The sequence below is a fragment of the Talpa occidentalis genome, unplaced genomic scaffold (assembly GCF_014898055.3).
Source record: "Talpa occidentalis isolate TD23 unplaced genomic scaffold, MPIMG_talOcc4v2.1 talOcc4.7, whole genome shotgun sequence".
NCBI lineage: Eukaryota > Metazoa > Chordata > Mammalia > Eulipotyphla > Talpidae > Talpa > Talpa occidentalis.
The window spans coordinates 49,924,181-49,947,105 of record NW_023605083.1 but is presented as its reverse complement, the minus strand read 5'-3'; the positions used below and the strand labels follow the sequence as shown (position 1 = coordinate 49,947,105).

At 38.7% G+C, this 22,925-nt stretch overlaps 1 protein-coding gene across 4 annotated transcripts in view; it reads left to right on the top strand.

Annotated features, from left to right (window-relative positions):
- Window positions 1–420: 420 nt before the first annotated feature.
- The window catches only part of KIF27 (kinesin family member 27), an 81,184-nt gene continuing 58,679 nt past the window's right edge, over window positions 421–22,925 (top strand). Inside the window, exons 1-5 of one of the 4 annotated variants that reach the window (XM_054689534.1) lie at window positions 421–500; window positions 4,269–4,653; window positions 14,049–14,249; window positions 17,868–18,826; window positions 20,922–21,050. In XM_054689534.1, coding sequence (XP_054545509.1) covers window positions 4,356–4,653; window positions 14,049–14,249; window positions 17,868–18,826; window positions 20,922–21,050 — 1,587 coding nt within the window. In that variant the 5' untranslated portion in view covers window positions 421–500; window positions 4,269–4,355. Of the gene's footprint in view, window positions 501–689; window positions 765–4,268; window positions 4,654–14,025; window positions 14,250–17,867; window positions 18,827–20,921; window positions 21,066–22,925 lie in introns of those variants that run through there. The other 3 variants (XM_037494912.2, XM_054689533.1, XM_054689535.1) reach the window with 3 other exon arrangements.

The following is a 22,925-nucleotide window of genomic DNA, read 5'->3' as shown; positions in this document are numbered from 1 at the left end:
TTTAAAAGTTCATTTTATGTTATGTGACCCTTACTTCAATAAAAATTAATGAAAATAAACAGAATTACTTGCTAAACTATAAAAACATAATATGTAAGTCGTTGTCACAAACCCGTGCATAGTCACTTTGGCTCATCACTCCAATTTCACCTCTGGGTGTATTTTTTTTTTTTTTTTTTTTTTTTGTGGTACCTTCGCCGGAGGCCAGGGAACGAACCGGCGCTGCGGAGGCTGCGGGCAGCCTCGTAGCCCAGCGCTCAACCGCTGCGCCACCGGGGGAGGATCCTCTGGGTGTATTTTGTGGGAATTCCCAGCGTCTGGCTCTGGTGGAGAGTAGGCCCCGCCCCGCGGGAGGGGACGCGTCACGCGAGGGCTTCGCTGGTTGCCGGGAGAACCCACGACAACAAAAGGCGCGGGCGGCGGCAGCTGCGGCGCGGCGGAGCTGAGCCAAATAGTCCTGCGCTGCGCTCGCCGCTGGAGACCCGGGCTTTCTCTCGCCGGTCAGTGCGCCCGGGGCTGGCCCGGCCGGGCTGGGCTGCTGGTCCCGAGAGTGGTGCGGCACCTTCCTGGCCTCCCATGCAGGGCGCCGGGTCCCCGGCCCGCCGTTGGGAGGAGGGGGTGCCGGCTAGGGGGCTTGGGGCTGTCGCGGGTTGGGCTCCGGGGCGGTTGGAACGCCGGGGAGACCGAGGAGGACGCCGGAAGGGGCCCGGATCCCCACCGGGCGTCCGGGGAAGTTGGGGCTCCAATTGATGGAAAAGTGCCCGGTAATAGGGACGCCCCGGAAGGCGGAACCGATCCCGCACTTGAGTCAGATCCCGAGTGTTTCTCGGTTTCTCTTTTCAGATGCGGGATCTGAAAGGGTTGGGGAGGCCCCCCCACCCCGACTTTGGGGATTTCGTTTGATCACCGGTTTCTCCTTTTTTCCTCTGCGGATATTGAAACTTTGTTGTTTTCTAAGCTATAGAAGTTTGAAAGCCTCTTACCTCAGAGGAAGATGATATTGAGAAAGAGAAATGGTGCCCACATGCTTTCTTTTAAACACCCTTTTAGTAGCACAGCCCCTCTCTTAAGTTTTTAAATCATTGTTTTTTCCTCTTTACTTTCTGTCTTCTCCATATAGTTCTTTGTGCGGTTGGGCCCTTTTCAGAGAGCTTAAATAATTCATTCTGTATTTGCTGGGAAGTTTTTGATGAAAATACTAACTAGTTGCACTTTCTAGACAATCACTACTTCTGAAAAACGAAGGCACAGGATGGCACCCTTTTTGGAAATACTTATTTCTGGTTAATGGCACGGCAAAAATGATAAAATATTTCTCTTAACCTTTCCAGATTTCAAAAATTAATCGAACATGTATGCTTAAGTATATGTAATGCCTAATGTGTTTGCTAAGCCCATCAAATTCCACCTTTCTTTATATTTATTGGTGACATAATACATTTGCTTCTGATAATTGTAATTGATGGGAGTCTGAAGCAGTATAAGTACTGTGGATTTTTTTTTTTTTTTACAAGCCATGTGTTTATGAGCTTTCAATGCCCATAATGGTTAGAATAGGTGAAGGCATATTGTTTATAGACAGACATAGGCATATTGTTTATAGATGTTCCCATTATAAAAGCGAGAATGTGAAACTATCCCAATTACACTTGGCACCTCTTATTAGCAATTTGGTTAGGCGTGGCTAAACATAGACTGACTTTTGTTTTAATGTGATAGCATAAAAAGGTGTTTAGAGACATTTGAAAGAACCAATTCCTATAGTATTTTTTGCAGGTTTTTGGAAAAGTTTCCAGTACAAAATGATATAGAGTAGTTTAGGATCCAAGAAAGGATTGATCATATGTATGTCTTTATTTTTCCAGTACAGAATTGCATTAGAATGTTGAAAAATGCCAAGGATAGGTGCATCTTTTTGTTTTGGCCATTAAAGATGGTTTGTTGACTCTGTTTTGGGATTTTACAGCCCAGGGGAGCTGATATTTTTTTTTTACTCTCAGTGGGCTCTTCGTAAAGTGATGTAAATGTTTTTTTTTTTTAATTATTATGATCTTTCCCCGACTATCCAGTCACAAAATTATAAGTGCACAGTCCTGCTACAGAGTTGTGCTGCAGTTAAAAAAATTCTAGTGGATATTATATGTCATAATTGCAATTTTCATAACAAGCAGTGCTGAAATTTTTATTTTAATGCATTAGACAGCTAGGTTACTTAATGGTAGTGTTCAAGATGTGCCTTCTCTAAAGATCACAGGGTCTCCCTCGCCCCCCCCCATTTTTTTCATAATCTAACCTAGCCATTATCATAGAAGACTTGTCACATTTTTTTTTTAAGATTTTATGTAGTGTAAGCTTTTTCTTTCTAAGACTGAACATTCATACACAAGTTTTTATGTGAACGTATTTTCATGCTGAAGAGTGGAATTGCTGGGTCACATAATAACTGTGTTCCTTTTTTTGAGGAACTGATGGACTGTTTTCCAAAGCAGTTGCATCATTTTACATTTCCATCAAGAGTGTATGAGTGTTCCATATTCTCTGCATTCTTTCCAAAACATGTTAAGGTCTTTTTGATGATAACCATGTTAGTGGGAGTGAAATGAATCTCATTGTGGATTTAATTGTATTTCCTTGGTCGCCAATAGTATTGATCATCTTTATATATGCTAACTGGTCATTTTTAGTATGTTCTTTGAAGAACTATCTTCAGATCCTTTGCCTATTTTTAAATTGGTTTGTCTTTGTCTTTTTTACTGAGTTGTAATAGTTCTCTTCATATTCTAGACACAAATCTTTATGCATGAATTGTAAATGTGTTCTCCCACTTAATGAGTTGTCTTTTCACTTTTTGATGGTGTCCTTTTAAGTTTGATTAAGTCCTTTTAATCTATTTTTCATTTCATTGCTTATTGCTTTTGGTGTTATATTTGAGAAACCATTTCCAAATCCAAGATTTACTGTTGCACTTTCTTTTTATAGTTTTATAGTTTCAGCTATGATCTGAATTATTTTTTTGTATGTGATGTGAAGTAGGTGTCCAACTTCATTGTTATGTCTGTGGATATCCAGTTGCTCCGTTACTATTTGTTGAAAGGACTATTCTTTACTCCATTGAATTGTCTGGTTACTTTTGTCAAAAACCATTGTCCTTAAATGGAGAGTTTATTTCGATAATAGATTGTCAGTTATTTCCCATTATTTTAAAGTCTGTTTTATGCCAGTGCCACATTGTCTTGTTGACTGTTGCTTTTTTCCCCCCAGCTGGACCAGTGTATTCTTCAACTTTGTTCTTTTTGATATTATTTTGACTATTCTCTGTTCCTTGAATTTCTATATGAATTTTAGGATCAGCTTGTCACTTTCTGCAAGGAAGTTGGCTGGGATTTTGATAGGAGTTGTGCTGAGTCTATAGATCAGTTGGTGGAATACTGACACCGTAACACTATTATGTTTTCCAATCCATGAATATGAGCCGTTTTCCCATTTATTTAGATTTTCTTTACTTTCTTGCAACAGTATTTTGTAGTTTTCAGGGCTTAAGTTTTGTACATCTTTTATTTGATTTTTTCCTCCTAACTATTTTATTTATTCCCCTAAGTATTTTAGTCTTTACGTTGTTGTAAGTGGAATTATTTTTTACATTCATTTCTCAGGTTATTCCTTGCAAGTGTAGCTATCAATTTATTTTTTAACATATTAATACTGTTAGAGATCTTCAGAAATAAGTATAACACAATGTCGGTGTGATAAGGTAGTTTTCCTGCTAGTTTATTTTTGAATAAAAATTTTGGTTTTAAATTTTTATTGAGTTAAAGAAATCCTTACAACTATGTTCGTGGCTTTATTTCTAATATTTTTAGCAAAGATCATATGCCATTTTTCAACATATAACTATAAAATCTAGGACAAGGGTTTGTTTTTAGCATCTGTACAATTACCCAATAATTTTAGAACTCCCCAGTTACTCAATATTTTGATTAATGACTAGGAAACATGATCACTATAGAGACAATAGCACAGTGGAATCCTGTGTATTTATCACTTAGCTTCATCATTTACCAACTCATGGCCCCCAACCCCCAGATGATTTTGCAGCAAATCTAGACATATCATTTCATTTATAAATTATAAATGTACTTTTACAAGACAGATTTACTCTGTCTAGTGTCTTGGGACAAAACCTGCTGTAATTGACTTTGCTTTAGAAGATGCTTAGTGTGTTAGGATAGAGTCAATAATTAAATTCTGTTTTTTATTTTGATACACAGGAGTCCAGATCATACATAAAATGGATGTTTCTCACACTAGATACTGAATATTAAGTATAAAATCTATTTAGTAAAATCTAATCTACCATGGAAGAAATACCAGTAAAAGTTGCTGTAAGAATTAGACCTCTGCTGTGCAAAGAAGTTCTTCATAATCATCAAACTTGTGTGAGAGCTATTCCAAACACCCAGCAAATTATCATTGGGAGAGATAGAGTTTTTACTTTTGATTTTGTTTTTGGCAAAAATTCCACTCAAGATGAAGTTTATAATGCATGTATAAAGCCACTAGTGTTGTCACTCATTGAGGGCTATAATGCAACTGTTTTTGCCTATGGACAAACTGGATCTGGGAAGACTTACACCATTGGAGGAGGCCATGTTGGTAAGATTCTCATACTCTTTGACTTTTGTTTGAGACGCTAGAAAGAAGCTAAATATAACAATAGCTGGCATATAGTAGGTGGTCAGCATATTGTTTGAAAGAAATAATAGGATTACTCAGATATGTTTATAAGATTATTGTTGAAAGATTGGTTTTAAATATTGAAGTTTGATTTATGACTATTTGAGGAAAGAAGTTTAATACAATGCTCAGTGTTTACCCCTTTGTCATTTTGAATGGAATTCAAATAAAGATAAATGAGTTCACATGCAGATTTTGCATCCTTTAACAGTCCACTTATAAATAAGAGTCCTGCAACCAGAACTTAGAGGTGGTAGGAGAAACGTATAATGCCTCTAGCCAGATTTCCATTTTAAAATACCACCTTAAGGAGCATTGCCTCCTGCTTTAATTCTGGTTTGGAAAAAAATGGAAGCATAGAAATTCCTTTAGAACTGGAAGGAATCTCGAAAATAATTTCTCTTCATTTATCACTGGGGAACTCCATCCATAGAATGATGAACTTGTTCAAGTTAGTGGCTAGTGACAAGTAAGCAGGTAGTGACAGAGTTGAGAGTGATGCCAAATCCTTTTTTGAGACTATTTACTGCATTGGTATTTTTTTCTACTAAAAGAAGACTTGAAAGTTGTACATATATGTCATTGTCTAAAAGTTATTGCTAACATTCTATATGTGTAATCAGGATGATAGCTTTTTTAAAAAATATTTTATTTATACATATAAGAATTGGGGTACAGGCCAGAGGTATGGGGGTGAGAGGATTCACCAGAGACAGAGTGGAAACAGAACAGGCAGACTGACTGAAATACACTAATGAGGGGAGCAGCGGGTGAGACAGGATAGGTTTGCCTCGCCATGTGGGTCTCTCCCTGGCCAGGGATCAAATTCATGCTGCAGAGGCTGCAGATAGCTTCACAGTGCTGTGCTTAACCCTTTGCACCACCAGGGAGGCCCGATAGCTTTTTTTTTAATTGCCTTGTGTGTGTGTGTGTGTGTGTGTGTGACCCTCACCGGCAGCCGGGGAACTAACCAGCGCTGCAGAGGCTGCGGGCAGCCTCACAGCCCAGCGATCAACAGCTGTACCACCAGGGCAGGCCCTTGATTGCCATTTTTTAATGATGTTAAAGACTCATGTGCTTTATTCTTTTAGGAGTTAGAAAACATTCTAATTTTGTTAACAATTGTTTTTTATTAAGAGGTCATGACTACAATTTTAATTCTTTAGGGGACAAAGTTATAAAAGTTCCTATAGTCGTAAAATATTTTAACTGCTTTAAGGTGCCTGATACCGGAAGAAATAGACACCATTTGGAACCATTGTTTAGTGGTGTTTTTTACCTAGTTAAAAAAAAAATCTTCATTGTAAAGAATTGCAATAGATGCTTTAGAAATTAAATTAAGCAATTGAAAGCTCTCATTCCAGGAAAGAGCAGGGTTGATGTATACCATTCTAAAGTCCTGTAGACATTTTTCTAGGCATATCACAATACTTATGCATACAGTTTTGGTTGCTTAGTAAGATATTATACCTGTGATATATTATACCTTAGCTTTCTTTTTGTGTTTGACATGAAATATTTCTTTTTTTCCCATCTGAATCATAGAAGTTTGCCTCATTTTTTTGGTTATACAACATTTATTTCATTGTTTGAATGGATAATAATTCATTTCAATATTACTGGACATTTAAGTTGTTTCTCATATGTATTGTTATAAGAAATTGCATTGTATAGTTTTGTACACTGAACTTCGTACCCATGTATTAATATTTCAGTAGAATAGAGTTCTAGAAGTGGGTTAGTTAAGTCACATTTGAAATGTGGGTATATAATTTTAAAAAGTTGTGCCGGTATGTATTCTTACCACCAGTACGGGAAAGTTATTTGTTCATATCTTTGCCACTTGCTGGATATTATAAAATATATATATATATATATTTATGTATATATTGCCCCCGATAGATGCAAATTGTATTGTTGTTTGAAGTTAATTTCTTTTTTTTTAAAGATTTATTTATTTATGCATAGGAGAACTGGGGTACAGGCCAGAGGTGTGGGGGGTGAGAGGATTCACCCGAGACAGAGTGGTCGAAATACACTGCTGAGGGGAGCAGTGGGCGAGTCAGGAGAAGTCTGCTGCGCCATGTGGGTTGCTCCCTGGTAATCTAATTCATGCTGCAGTGGCTGCGGCAGCTTCATAGGTTGAGTCTTAACCCCTTGTGCCACCAGGGAGGCCCTGAAGTTAAATTTCTTGGTGTACTGATGATAATTGGTGAGCATTTTTGATTTCTGGACTCTCTCTCCTGATAGGACAGCATTTCTGTTAGTCACCTGCTATTTAACTATTGGTCTTGCAAAATAATGTCCTCTTTCCTCCCTATACCTATTTAAAGACTCATTTGCTTTATAGTGATAGGGAAACATTATTGGAGGGAATAGCATTATTGCACATTTGCAGTGTCTGGAGTACCATGCTACTATGCCTGAATGAAAATCTCTTATTTTTCAATATAATGCTATTTAAACTGATACTCATTTTTCTGCTTTTCAAAAGTTTGGATTTAATTTCATTCATTAATTAATTTATTAAAGATTTATTTTTTATTTATACAATAGCTGGGGTACAGGCCAGAGGCATGGGAGGATGAGAGGATTCACCAGCGACAGAGTGGGGAGCAGAACAGGCAGACAGACCGAAAGCACTGCTGAGGGGGGCAGCAGATGTGACAGGAGAGGTCTGCCGTGCCATGTGGGAATCTCCCTGGCCGGCCAAGAATCGAACCCTTGCTGCAGAGGCTGCAGACAACACAGCGCTGTGCTCAACCCACTGCGCCACCGGGGAGACCCTTAATTTATTTTAAACAAAGCATAATCTTCTCTAAAAACTTTTATTCATGTACTCTTTAAATAACCTTATAGCTAAATGATGACTGTTGAGGTATAAAAATTTACAGGTTCTCTCAGAAGTCATCTATTTTAGGGATAAAATCTTAACATTGAAATGTGCTACTTAGGTTACCAAAATACACACTGAAGCTTTTTTTTTTTTTTTAAAGATTTATTTTTATTTATTTATACAAGCACTGGGTACAGTCAGAAGTGCGGGAGGGTGAGAGAATTCACCAGAGCCAGAGCGGGGAGCAGAGCAGGCAGAAGGACCAAAGTACACTGCTGAGGGGAGCAGCGGGCGGCAGGAGAGGTCTGCGCGCCATGTGGGACCCTCACCTGGTGGCCGGGGATGGAACCGGCGCTGCAGAGGCTGCGGGCAGCTTCGCAACCCAGCGCTCAACCACTGCACCACCAGGGAGGCCCTCACACTGAAGCTTTTAAAATAAGTATTAATTGAAATTCAGATTTTTGACAAGTCTTTTGAATTATTGTGCTTTTTTATCTGTTGAAGTGGGAAATGAATGAATTATTTCTGATCACCTGTATAGTGTGGCTAACTTAGAATGCCTACATATATTACGGATTATAGATATTTCCATTGGCTAGTTCCTGAAAGCTCTCAAAAGGGAGTTGTTGCTTCCTTTGTATTGGAAAACCTACAGCTTCTTTTACTAGCCACATGATGGCAGTCTTGTATCTTAAGTTAGGTGAAAAACAATCCAAGTTAATAGAGATTCCGATTTTTCAGGATGATTATTATAAAAAAAATGTAAACATCAACAATGCTGTTAAAATTTCATTCATAGGCCAACTTCTGTTGCTTGACTATTTTCCATGGAACAGTGGGCAGTTTTTTAAATTGGCCGACAGAAACTTACTTAACTTGAAGTCCTAGTATATTCTATCACTTATTTTAAATTTTATTTTGTACATCCTTAAGAAAAAGTTATTTAAAAATTGTGGCATAGGGCCTCCCCGGTGGCGCAGCGGTTGAGCACTGGGTTGCGAAGCTGCCCGCAGTCTCTGCAGCGCCGGTTCGATCCCCGGCTGCTCCCCGGCCACCGGAGGAGGGTCCCACATGGCGCGCAGACCTCTCCTGCCGCCCGCTGCTCCCCTCAGCAGTGTACTTCGGTCCTTCTGCCTGCTCTGCTCCCTGCTCTGACTCTGGTGAATTCTCTCACCCTCCCGCACTTCTGACTGTACCCAGTGCTTGTATAAACAAACAAACAAATAATAAATAAAAAAAAAATAAATCTTTAAAAAAAAAAAAAAAAATTGTGGCATATATGTATGTTACAACAAAATTTACCACTTTTAAATTTATACTTCTGTTCATTAAGCACATTCATGGTGTTTTGCAACCAAACTTCTATTTCCAAAATTGTTCACCCCAAACAGAAGCTTTGTACCCACTAAGCCATAACTGCTGTCACCTGTCCCCTGCTAACCTCCAGTCTGCTTTCTATCTATATGAATTTGTCTATGCTAGATATTTTAGATAAGTGGAATAGAACAGAATATTTGCCCATCTATTCTGGCTTCTTTCACTTAGCATAATGGTTTTAAGGATCATCCTCTGTGTTGCAGCATATAACAGAATGTCATTCCCTTTTTATAACTGATTAATATCCTTTGGATAATACTTTGTTATCCATTCATTTGTTGATGGACACTCCCTTTTGGCTATTGTGAATGACCTTGCAGACATTGGTGTATAATTTCCCAAGTCCCTTGTATGCATTTCTGTAAAGATGCTTTAACTCCTTTAAGAAATAAGATGGGGCATCTACAAGTGTTCATGCATGTTATTGTGTTCAACTCTGATTTGTAGAAGTGATGTTTAGGCCTGGACAGGATTGGCCTCTCTGCCCTTCTACACATGTCCTCCATCTCGACTCTAGCTTGCACCTGTGTCCATTTCTATCCTCAAGTCACCTGTGCCTTTCCACCCCACCCATCAATCTCAAACATGCTCTTGGCTAAATGCAAAGAGATAATGATTCAAGGATTTTTTTTTTTAAGTTTTAACAATCCTGTTTTTTTTTTTTAGAAGACTTATTTATTTATACAAGAACTGGGGTACAGGTCAGAGGCCAGAAGGGTGAGAGAATTCACCAGAGACAGCGGGGAGCAGAACAGGCAGACGAACCAAAGACACTGCTGAGGGGAGCAGCAGGCAAGACAGGAGAGGTCTACCACGCCATGTGGGTTTCTCCCTGGCCGGCCGGTAATCGAACCTGCTCTTCAGAGGCTGCGGACAGCTTCACAGCTCAGCGCTCAACCTGCTGCACCACCGGGGAGGCCATTCTGTTATTTTTTTTTTTAAAGATTTATTTATTTATGCATGCAAGAGTCTCAGGAATGCAAAGGCATAAGTAGCACCAGGGAAGTTCAGAGATGAGGGGGTTGAGAGGATTCACCAGAGACAGAGTGGGGAACAGAACAGGAAGATCAACTGAAATACACTGCTGAGGGGAGCAGCGGATGAGTCAGGAGAGGTCTGCTGTGCCATGTGGGTTGCTCCCTGGCCGACGGGATTGAACTTGTGCTGCAGAGGCTGCAGATTGCTTCACAGTGCAATGCTTAACCCCTTGCACCACCAGGGAGGCCTGATTTAAGGACTTTTAAAAGAGTTTTGCAAATATTTATTTTATAAAACATTTTTATAAAATTTTTAAATTTTTAAAAATTTTTAAATTTTTAAAAATTTTTAAATTTTTATTCAAGTAATGTTGGTTTATACAAAGTTTTCCCAAAAAGAATTTTTGCTAAGAGGTTGTGCTTCAGTGATTGGCATTCCACCCTGGCCATAATAAGTGGCCTAAAGAGAAAGACATTTTAGTGCAAAGGACTGTGAAATAAGTTGATCCTTCCTGTGGTCAGTTCCCTGCCCTTTCATAGCTTTTTCTGCCTCAGACAATACATGTTGCTTAGAAGCTCAAAATTTTTATTACAGTGATTTTCACTAGTAGTGGCATCACTAGTGAATTCTGCAGGGGTGGGAGTAGATTTGGCAGGAGCATTGAACTTCCCTGGTGCTACTTATGCCTTTGCATTCCTGAGACTTTGCATTAAAATATTTTCTTACTAAATTTTTAATTTTTATTTATTTATTTGTTTATTTTTAAGATTTATTTATTTATGCATACAAGAATGGGGGTACAGGCCAGAGGTGCAGGAAGTGAGAGGATTCACCAGAGACAGAGGGGAACAGAACAGGCAGATTGACTGAAATACACTGCTGAGGGGAGCAGCAGGAGAGCCAGGAGCAGTCTGCTGTGCCATGTGGGTTGCTCCCTAGCCAGGGATCGAACTCTTGCTGCAGTGACTGCGGATTGCTTCATAGGTTGCGTCTTAACCCCTTCCGCCACCAGGGAGGCCCAAATTTTTTATTTTCAAACTGTTGTATATGTATTTTTGTTGTCATGTCATTTGATTGTAAGTCTCTTTGTTTTTATGCTCCTTCCAGTTCTATACAGCATATTTACTTACCTTTGTTTGAACTATATTTAAATCTTTTTTTAAAATCATAGATATATGTTGGAAAATTGTTTCTACTGGTAAGAATTCAAATATTACTACTGTAAGATAAGAAGTAAAAGTTTTCCTTTCTTTTTTCTCCCTATCTAATTCCCCAGAAGTTGCCATTGTTAACTATTGTATATTTTTTGCTAGATGGACTGTGGTGGAGGACTCTGGGTGCTTGGTGGTGGGTGTACTAGGGTAACTACACCTGAGGGGGGAAATCCTATACTGTCAAAATATCAGCAAAGAGGTAAAACAATGGTACTTCAATAACAATACATACTTTTTTTAAATAAAGAATTCATTGCGTAGATATATATGATTTCTTTTACCCAAATGAGATGTGTGCTGTAATTACTTTTATAAAAATTTCTTATGTCCTAGACATTTGTTTAACAGTAGGTGTATAGTATACCATTGTTAATAAGCCATTCTCCTCCTAATGGATTTATTAGATTGCTCAGATCTTTTTCACAGTTACTAGCATTCTTTTTTCTTTAAGATTTATTTTTATTTCTTTATGCATACAAGAACTGGGGTACAGGCCAGAGGTGTGGGATGTGAGAAGATTCACCAGAGACAGAGGGGGGACCAGAACAGGAGGATCTACTGAAGTACTCTGCTGAGGGGAGCAGCAGCAGAGACAGGAGAGGTCTGCTGAGCCATGTGGGTTAGCTCCCTGGCCAGGATCCAACTCATGCTGCAGTGGCTGGCAATAGCTTGATAGTGCTGAGTCTTTAACCCCTGTGCCGCCAGGAAGGCCCAGTTACAAGCAGTCTTCGCAAATCTTATACATCATCTTTGCATACATGTATCTCTTTAGGGCTATATCAAAGGGAAATGATAGTTAAACTTGTGATATGATACTAACAGTTCTCCAAAAGACTTTACCAATTTACATTCCCATAGTGTATTAGAGAATGTTTGCTCATTATTTGCTTGCATAGTATTTAACAAATGAATAATCATAAATTGTGGTCAGGATATTGTGAACATAATTTATCATAAATTAAATGATATAATTTTAATAGTATTTTGGTGTTAATGGTTGAGTAAACTTTTACTGTTTCTTTTTTTTTAGAGCTTATTTCTTTTTTTCAAGATTTATTTATTTATTTATACAAGCACTGGGTACAGTCAGAAGTGCGAGAGGGTGAGAGAATTCACCAGAGCCAGAGCGGGGAGCAGAGCAGGCAGAGGGACCGAAGCCCACTGCTGGGGGGAGCAGCGGGTGGCAGGAGGGGTCTGCGCACCATGTGGGACCCCCCTCCGGTGGCCGGGGAGCAGCCGGGGATTGAACCGGCGCTGCAGAGGCCGCAGGCAGCTTCGCAACCCAGCGCTCAACAGCTGCGCCACCGGGGAGGCCTCTTTTACTGTTTCTTGAAACAATTAACAACCTTTCTTTACTCACTTTCTCTGTCATCTTCCATCCTTTTCTCAGTTTCCTGTAGCAGAATGTTGAATGCATCATTTGTGACTCACTGTGTCATTTCTTTTCCCCATTGAAACTGCATTTTTTAAGATAAAAATAAAATAACAAGTCACCTTTATTTTACTAATTCAGTGTTTGGTTCTCATTTCCCATCTTACTGACCTGTTTGCAGATTTGATGCACCTTCTGCACTTGGTTTCCAGGCCACCATGCTCTTGATTTTCCTCCCACTTAAATAGTTGCCCCTCAGGCTCTATGACTGGTTCCTTACAAGTAAGCCAGCAGTTGAAATAGCCAAGGCTCAGTCTCTAGTGCTCTTATCTTCTGACTCTGCTTTTTACCCTGATCTCATCTAACCTTACAACATTAAATACCCACTATTTGTAATTGACTTCCAGGGGTTTTTTTTGCCTTTAGTCCACACAATTGTCTTGACTCTGAACTGTTATCCAGCTGCCCATTCAACCTTCACAATCAGATGCCCAATGATGTATCAAATTTAATAGGTCAGGAAATGCCATTTCCCCTTTAAACCACCTCAGTACCTATTCCTCCTCATATTGGTTGATGGCAACTGCAGGGTTCAAGACAAAAACCATGAAGTCATCCTTGATTCATTGATTTTTCTTATATTCCACTTAAAATCTGCTGGGAAGTCTTAATAACTCTCCAACATCAATCTGGCTACCTCTCACCTTTCTCTGCTACCATCCTATATAAGCCACCATTGTGTTTAATCCTAACATCCTAAACTCCCAGGTTACTTCATGGGGTTCCTAAGTGGTCTCCCCACTTTCACACTTCCCCTTCTGTGGTATAAATATGCAAAACACAGCAGCCACAGTGACCTCTTAAAATCCCAAGTTACTGCTCTGCTCCAGTGGCTCTCATCTCATAATAAAACTCAGTCCGCAACGGTCTATAAAGACCTATATGATCTAACTTCTGTCCCCTCTGACCTTATGCCCTGTCACTCTTCTCTCATTTCCTCTGCTCCAACCACACTGACCTCCTTGCTTATGGATCACATCAGTTTACCTGTTCACACTTCTTAATGTTGCCTCATGTGACTCTAGTATTTAAAGTTGCAAGCCCCTCCCACCTAAAATACTCACACTTCCAGTCCCCTTTACCTCGCAATTTTTTCCTCCAGGCCTATTTTCACCATTAATATACCATATAATTAATTTCTCACTTACTTTTTACTATTGTCTGTCTTTCCTCAGTACAATGACATAAGGGCAGGGTTATTTTTCTTCCTGTTTTGTTCGTTGATGGTTCCCAGGGTCCTAGAATACTGCCTGGCACATTGTAGGTACTAAATACTTGTTGGATGAATGTATGGATGAATTTTGAACAAGGGCATGCATGTGAAAACTTTTATCGCTGCATTTTATTATGTAGTTTAAATTTTTTTTAATTTTTATAATATAGAGAAATGTTAGAAAATTCAGTTACTTATTTACTACTTATTTTGGGCTGTAACTTTTCTTATAAAGTTTCAGGATTTCTTTTTCTAAATTTTCAGCTTCAGTTGTGGAGGGTCAAAAGGGTATCATTCCTCGAGCTATCCAAGAAATATTTCAAAATATCTGTGAAAATCCTAGCATTGACTTTAATATCAAAGTATCTTATATAGAAGTATACAAGGAAGACTTAAGAGATCTTCTAGAATTGGAGACATCTATGAAGGATCTTCACATCCGGGAAGATGAAAAAGGAAACACAGGTAAAGTTGCCTACTTAATTGATTGCCTTCATTAGCAAACAGATATGATTAATGCAGTTTCTGGATATATGCCAAAGAATCTTTAAAAACAGACACGGAAACAAATTAAATCTGTTTTTATTTTAAAATTCAACAGCTTATTGATCGTCAACATTAAATCACCCTGGTAAAAAGAAGTTCAGATTGGTCAGTAAGGTGAATTTAGTAATTTATAATTCAAGATACTAATTTTCTATAAATGCCCCCACAACTCCCCTCACCATAAGAAAGTATGTGAAATAGGCTAAATTTACCTTTTTTCCCTCCCAGAGCAATCCTGGAATTGGGGTTGGCCTCTGTTCTGTGTTTATCCAAGTTGATCAGAACTCTCCTTTCTTCCTCTTTGATTTTTGTCCCAGCATACCTATTGCTCCCTCTTTTTTCCATTTTTTAATTTAGAGAATTTATGTGTTCGCATCTACATTGTCCTTTTGCTTTTTTTTTTAAAGATTTATTTACCCATGCATGCCAGAACTGGGGCACAGGCCAAAGATGCGGGGATGGTGCTGAGGACTCACCAGAGACAGAGCAGGGAACAGAACAGGCAGACTGACTGAAATATACTGCTGAGGGGAGCAGCGGGAGAGACAGGAGAGGTCTGCTTCACCATGTGGGTAGCTCCCTGGCTGGCCCCGAGGATCGAACTTGTGCTGCAGAGGCTGTGGACAGCTTTGTAGTGCTGTGCTTTAACCCCCCTGCGACATGTGGAAGGCCCTACATTGTCCTTTTTTGTGTCCCTCAAGGACTGACTTTCTGTGCTAGCAACCTTTTTTTTTTTTTAAAGATTTATTTATTTATGCATACAAGAGCTCTGGTACCGGTCAGAGATGTGGGAGGGTGAGAAGATTCACCAGAGACAGAGTGGGAAACAGAACAGGCAGACTGACTGAAATACACTGCTGAGGGGAGCAGCAGGTGAGTCAGGAGAGGTCTGACTCACCACGTGGGTTGCTCCCTGGCTGGCCGGGGATCGAACTCATGCTGCAAAGGCTGCAGATTGCTTCGTAGTGCAGGGCTTAACCCCTTGTGCCACCTGGGAGGACCCTGTGATAACAACCTATTAATCTCATTAAATATCCACTTGTTTGGGAATGGGACATTAGAATAGGAGGGTCAAAATGTAGAATGTTTCTGCTTTTTGGATTTAAAAAGTAATACGTTCATCATAAAACATTTTAAAAATAGGGGGAAGTAGAGGAAAGTTAGAGATCCCAGGACCCAGCTATAGCATCTTCCTCTTTTTGGTGTGCTTCCTTCCAGGTTTCTTTTTCTATGTACATAATTTTTTTTTTTTTTAAATATACTTGCAACCTCACATACAGTATTGCATCTTTTTTCTTTTTTTAAAAAGATTTACTTATTTATGCATACAAGAGCTAGGGTATAGGCCAGAGGTGTGGGGGGTGAGAGGATTCACCAGAGACAGAGTGGGGAACAGAACAGGCAGATTGACTGAAGTACACTGCTGAGGGGAGAGGTGGCCATCAGGAGAGGTCTGCTGCACCATGTGGGTAGCTCCTTGGCCTGCCAGGGATCGAACTCATGCTGTAGAGGCTTCAGACAACTTCATAGGTTGCGTCTTAACCCCTTGAAACACCAGGGAGGCCTTGCATCTTATTTTTTCAATTAATATTTATATTGTGAGCATTTTCATATGTCATGAATTATTTTCCTTATTTATACCTCATTATGGACATGCAGTAACTTCTGAATATATTACAATTCATTTTTTTTAACATGCCATTGTAGGAAATTTAGACTATTTCCAGATTTTCACTATTTTTAATAATATTGTAATGATCATTCTTGGATGTCTTTCTCTCTTAGAATTAGTAGAACCTTCTTGGGGAAAAGGGTCCTGCCAGAGGAATGACTCCTTGGGGGAATTTCCTAGCAGTTAGGGAAGTACTATGGCTGTGGACATTCAAATAGCAGTCTGTAGGGGGCAGTAAAGCTCTCCTCCCCTTAGGTCCTGTTCTGGCCTTGCATCCTGAATGCTTGACGAAATTGAGTTTTGTTTTTCAGAAAGAAAGCGTACATACTTTGTTATGGTCTTATTATATAACTTAGGATGGTTTATCTTTTCTGGATAGAATTAAGACTGATGTTTTGGAATGCTAACTGTTGAATGTTTTTATCTTTTATTAAAATTTACAAAAATAATGCATACTTACAGTAAAATAGTCTCCCAATACAAAAGTATACACTATCACTGCTGATGAACTTAAGATCAAAATTATCTGTAGCTTAAAAAAAATTCTATAGCTGATTCAATCCTGCAAAATTTGCAGGATGTAGCAAATTATCCTGTATATCTCATATAATGTCATAAATAAATGACAAATTGCCATATATCTTATATAATGTCCCACGCGACCAAAAATTATTTGATATAATTATTTAGTTGTTGTCCAGTGGTTGGTATCCAACCTCGAAGCTGCTCAACAAGTATCCAGGAAGCTTTTTAAGAAATTCTAATTTCTGGGCCCCACTTTTCAAAGATTCTGATGAATTCATGTGGTTGTGGGGCCTGGGCACTGGTACTTTCTTTTTTCATAAAGCTCCCAGGTGATTTGCAGCTGAGATTGAGAACCATAGACAGTTCTAAGATAAAAGCCTAACATTAGAAAAAATTTATGAAAATCACTATGATTTACAGTTTTCATATTTTATAATTACTGATATTTTAGCACTGCCTGTTTGTAGTACAGTACAATTTAGAACTTTAAATGAAGGTTGTTAAGGTGTCAAGGTGGAACTAATGCAAGCAAAATGATTATTTTTCAAAGAAACAGTAGCACAACAGGATCCTATTAATAAGGAAGAAGCACAGCACTATAATTTGAGCTCAGAATCAGGAGTTTTCCTGTCAATTTTAAACCCCAAGTCCACCTATTCCTTTATGAAATATTTTTGGATGGGACACATAATGTGGGTAGTAAGTTTAGGTTATTTTTGGTTCTTGCTCTGCTATTGAAATAGAATTTTGTTTGCTTTTTTGAATTATCATCTAGTTTACTTTGCACTCGTATATAGGGCATGCTAGTTTTTAAAATATATAACTGACTTTATTTATACTGAATTTTCTTTTATCATTGGTTATGAATCCATAGTACCAAAAAACCTTAAAGATGGCTTGAATATTAACAAAACTTAAAAAATTCATTTCTTTAATCTACTACAGATTAATTCTTTTGAATTATATATTTATTCTATTAACGAGGTTTCATTAATAAACTGTATAAATTAAAATAATTGAATAGAATTTTTTCTTTTGTCAACCATTTAAAGAATGTGTGACTCCAAAGAGACCAGATTGTTAAAATTGTTTAAAATGTATATATTACATCTTTTAGAATTTAAGCAGTGCATGAGTGCTGTTTATTAAAATAGTTTCTTTAGGAGGATATCTAAAATTATTTAGTAGTGTTGCTATTGTTACTATTGCTTGAAATGCTATTAATTTGTTTAAAGAGACTGTTTTAGCTGGGTTGCTTAACAAATGATAACTGTTGTGTAATTAACTCTACTGGATTTTGTTTAAAACTTGCTTTTAAAACTTACTATTGCTATTTTAAGTCATTGTTGGGGCCAAGGAATGCCAGGTGGAGAGTGCAGATGAAGTGATGAGTCTTCTGGAGATGGGGAATGCAGCCAGGCACACAGGTACCACCCAGATGAATGAGCACTCCAGTAGATCACACGCGATTTTTACCATCAGCATTTGTCAAGCTGGAAAAAATATAGATGCAGCTGAAGATGGAGACTGGTATTCCCATCGGCATATTGTCTCAAAGTTCCACTTTGTGGATTTGGCTGGATCAGAAAGAGTAACGAAAACAGGGAATACTGGTGAACGGTTTAAAGAATCCATTCAAATCAACAGTGGGCTGCTGGCTTTAGGGAACGTGATAAGCGCTCTAGGGGATCCACGCAAGAAGAGTTCACATATTCCTTACAGGGATGCTAAAATTACCCGACTTCTGAAAGATTCCCTGGGAGGCAGTGCCAAGACTGTCATGATCACGTGTGTCAGCCCATCCTCCTCAGATTTCGATGAGTCCTTAAACTCTCTCAAATACGCCAACAGAGCACGCAACATTAGAAATAAACCTATCTTAAACTTCAGCCCTGAGTCAGACCGCATGGACGAAATGGAATTTGAGATTAAGTTGCTTCGAGAAGCTTTGCAAAGCCAGCAGGCTAGTAGTATCAGCCAAACTAGCCAAACCCGGGAGGGAACTCCTGATAAAAATAGAATCCATTCTCTTGAGGAACAAGTGGCTCAGCTACAAGGAGAATGTTTGGGTTACCAAAATTGTTTAGAGGAAGCTTTTACCTTCCTAGTGGAGTTAAAAGATGCTGTCAGACTGACCCAGAAACAGCAACACAAGCTGCAGGAGTGGTTTAACATGACACAGGAGGTCAGGAAGGCAATTCTCACCTCATTCAGAGGAAGCAGAGGTTCCAGTAACCTGGAAGAAGGACCACAGGACATTACAGTTCTCCAGCTCAAGCGAGAACTTAAGAAATGCCAGGTACTTAGACACCATTTTTATAAGTAACTTGTTTGAGGGCTAAATTAAGTAAGAGTCGTTGTGGAAAGTAAGTATATAGGATTATAGAGACCATCAGGATCATGCCCATCCTCATTTGATCATTTGAGGGAGGATTCTAGCAGAGAAAAGAAAGGACTTGTCCAAAGTCAGGGCGCCCAGTGCAGGACCCCTCCACCTTCCAGCTGCTGCCTGGAAGTACTGCACTTCATCCATTTTGTGTATTAAACTTTATTTGTAAAATGAACAACTTTTTGTTAAATCATCTCCTCATTCTTATCTTTTCTTGAGGAAATAACACAATCTTTGGATCCAGACAGGCCTGGCATTGAATGTTAAGAGTTTGGTTTGCCCATTATGTCTGCTTGGAAGGAAGTTTTAATCTCACTGCACCTTTGTTTCTTCATGAAAGAAATCATGTCTATTTAGTGAGAGATTTTTTAAATGCTAAGTCACTGGCATAAAGTAGACCTTTGGCAAATGTCTACTTTAAAAATTGTTTTGAAAGTATTATTACTTTAAAAATAATTTTAAATTATTATTTTTTTTTAAGTTTGTAGGATTTTTTTTTAAAGATTTATTGATTTTTATACAAGAGCTGGGGTACAGGCCAGAGGCACCGAGGGTTAGAGGATTCACCAGAGACAGAGCAGGGAACAGAACAGGCAGACAACCGAAATATACTGCTGAGGGGAGCAGCGGGCGAGACAGGAGAGGTGTGCTGCACCATGTGGGTTGCTCCCTGGCCAGCCTGGAATTGAACCTGCTCTGCAGAGGCTGCAGACAGCTTCACAGCACTGCACTCAACCCACTGCGCCACCGGGGAGGCCCAATTTTAAAGTTTAAATAACTTTAAAATATTTTAGACATCTTCATGTGAAAGTGTACAAAATTGACACATATTTTTTAATATACATTCAAATCAATTTTTTAAAAAGATTTATTTATTTATACAAGCACTGAGTACAGTTAGAAGCGCGGGAGGGTGAGACAATTCACCAGAGCCAGAGCAGGGAGCAGAGCAGGCAGAAGGACCGAAGCACACTGCTGAGGGGAGCAGCGGGCGGCAGGAGAGGTCTGCGCGCCATGCGGGACCCTCCTCTGGTGGCCGGGGAGCAGCTGGGGATCGAACCGGCGCTGCAGAGGCTGTGGGCAGCTTCGCAACCCAGCGTTCAACCGCTGCACCACTGGGGAGGCCCCTCAAATCAATTCTTATACCTTATAGGTCAGTTTGAAAATTGTAACCTCTTTGATTTTTAAAAACCCACACTAAAAGTTCATGGTAATTAGAGAAAATTTATAAAGTTCTTATAGAATATACTTTATTTTTTAATTTTTTTAAGATTTATTTATTTATGCATACAAGAGCTGGGGTATAAGCCAGAGATACGGGGGGTGAGAGGACCCACCAGAGACAGAGTGGGGAACAGAACAGGCAGACTGACTGAAGTACACTGCTGAGGGGAGCAGAGGGCAAGACAGGAGAGGTCTGCTGTGACATGTGGGACGCCCTAGAATATACTTTAGAATCTGGAATAACTAGCTTTCATTTTTACAATGCAGGAAATAAAAATCAGAAAATCTTCCTATTTTATGCTAATTAATTCTTACATGATGACTGTGATAGATCACAACAGTTCCTTATTAAGAAACCAGAAAAAAAGGTAAAAAACAAACAGGATAAGGGCCTCCCTGGTGGTGCAAGGGGTTAAGCACCGCACTATGAAGCAATCCGCAGCCCCTGCAATACGAGTTGATCACTGGCCGGCCAGGGAACAATCCACATTGTGCAGCAGACCTCCTGTCTCACCTGCTGCTCCCCTCAACAGTGTATTTTGGTCAGTCTACCTGTTCTGCTCCCCACTCTGTCTCTGGTGAGTCCTCTCATCCCCTGCATCTCTGGCCTGTACCCCAGCTCTGTATGCATAAATAAATAAATCTTAAAAAAAAAAAAAAAGAACAGGATAAGAAAAATTTTAAGAGAACTCAAGCTGTCATATTATTGGTTTTGTGATATTATGTGGACTCTCGAGTATTTTCCATGGTGAATCTCTCTTGTGCTTTCTTCTCCTCCCAGTGTGCTCTTGCTGCTGATGAAGTAGTATTTAATCAGAAGGAAGTAGAGATGAAGGAACTAAAGAATCAAGTGCAAGCCATGGTACAAGAAAACAAAGGATATGTTGTATCCTTGAAAGAAGCACAGAAAGTAAATAAATTTCAGGTAGTTTTTTAATATATTCAATATCTGGTTCTGTAGATTTAGTTGAAATAGTAACTAAAAATCATTTTAAATGATAAATGGGAATATTTACATAAATAGTTTTTTGTGGAAGAATTCTGAACACAGGCACCTAAGAGATTTACTTAAAGTTTTTTCCTTAAAGGGAAAATGCTTTTTTTAATACAGCTTATATTTCATAAATATAAAAATGATGCAGGGAACTCGCTTTGCAAATCATGTTATCTTTTCTCGATACTTTCTCCTTCCAATTGTTTCTTTAAGTATAAAAGGGATCATGTGATGTTAAGGGTTGGAGTCTAAGCACATAATTTGAATTTTTTAATTTATTAGATTATCCTTTTATACTCTATAATTTACCTTTTTAACTTCGGCAATATCTTTCAATTTTCTATCTTAATTTTTACCTACTATCCATGAACATTATAGTTTAGTTTTTGGAAAATTTATAAATTTAATCATTCAGAATACTTTAGTATTTGGCAGCATCTATTGACCATTTTGTTCTAATTTCACCCATGTTGTTATGTATACCTATAAATTGTTTTATAACAATATGGAACTTCTCTCTGCTAATATAGTACAATAAATTTTTCTGTTCTATTGTTGATGGACATTTGTTTTTTCTATGAATTTTCTTATAAATGCCTGTTGGTGTGTATGTATATGTGCATATGTGTGCTTGTGTGTGCTCGCACATACACGCATATTTCTTTTGGATTTGTTAATTATAGTCCTGGGTGATATGGTAGGCAAACTTCAATGTTAGTAAATAATGCTAAACATTTTGTAACTTACACTATACCAGCATACTATGGGTGTTCCTCCAGCTTTAGGTGCTTGCCAATAATTTGTTACTATCAAAAAAAAAATTTTGTTACTATTTTTAAGTCTTAGATTAAGTTTATAGTGTTATTTTATTGTGATTATAATTTGCACTTCCCTAATTATTAATTTTTTATAAATTTAAAAAATTAATTTTTTAAAAATTTTTATTTATTTTTGCATAGAAGAGCTGGGATGTAGGCCAGAAGTGGGGGAGGCGGGCTGAGAGAATTCACCAGAGAGAGAGGGAGAGCAGTACAGGCATATTTACTGAAATATACTGCTAGGGGGAGCAGTGGGTGAGAAACGAGAGGTCTGCTGTGACAGATGTGGGTTAGCTCCCTAGCCAGGGATCAAACTCAGGACTTAATTGTGATAATGCTGAGACTTAACCCCTAGGCCACCAGGGTGGCCCTGAAGTTGATTTGTTCTTTTGAATGTGTTGAAATTTGCCTTATGGCTCAGTATGAGGCCAATTTCTGTAAATATTAAAAGTGTGCTGGAAAAGAAGTACATTCTGCAATCATTAACTGTTAATCCTATTATTCATTTCTATATTTTTTACTAATCTTAATGAAATCTTTCTGTTATGTAGGAATTTTGAATGACATTAAAATCTTCCACTATGATTTTTTTTTTAAGATTTGTTTATTTATGCATATAAGAGCTGGGTTGTAGGTCAGAGGTGCAGGGGGTGAGAGGATTCACCAGAGACAGATTGGGGAGCTGAACTGAAATACACTGCTGAGGGGAGCTGCAGGTGAAACAGGAGAGGTCTGCTGTGTCATGTGGGTCAGCTCCCTGGTGGGCCAGGGATCAAACTCGTGCCATTCTGCAGTGGCTGCGGATAGCTTCATAGTGCTGAGACTTAAACCCTTGTGCCACCAGGGAGGCCCCAAAATCTCCCACTATGATTTTAGATTTATCTTCTCCATGAAATACGGACAATTTTTGCATTATGTATATATTGAAGCTGTGCCATTTAGTCCATTCACCCTGGTGAATTGATCATTTTAT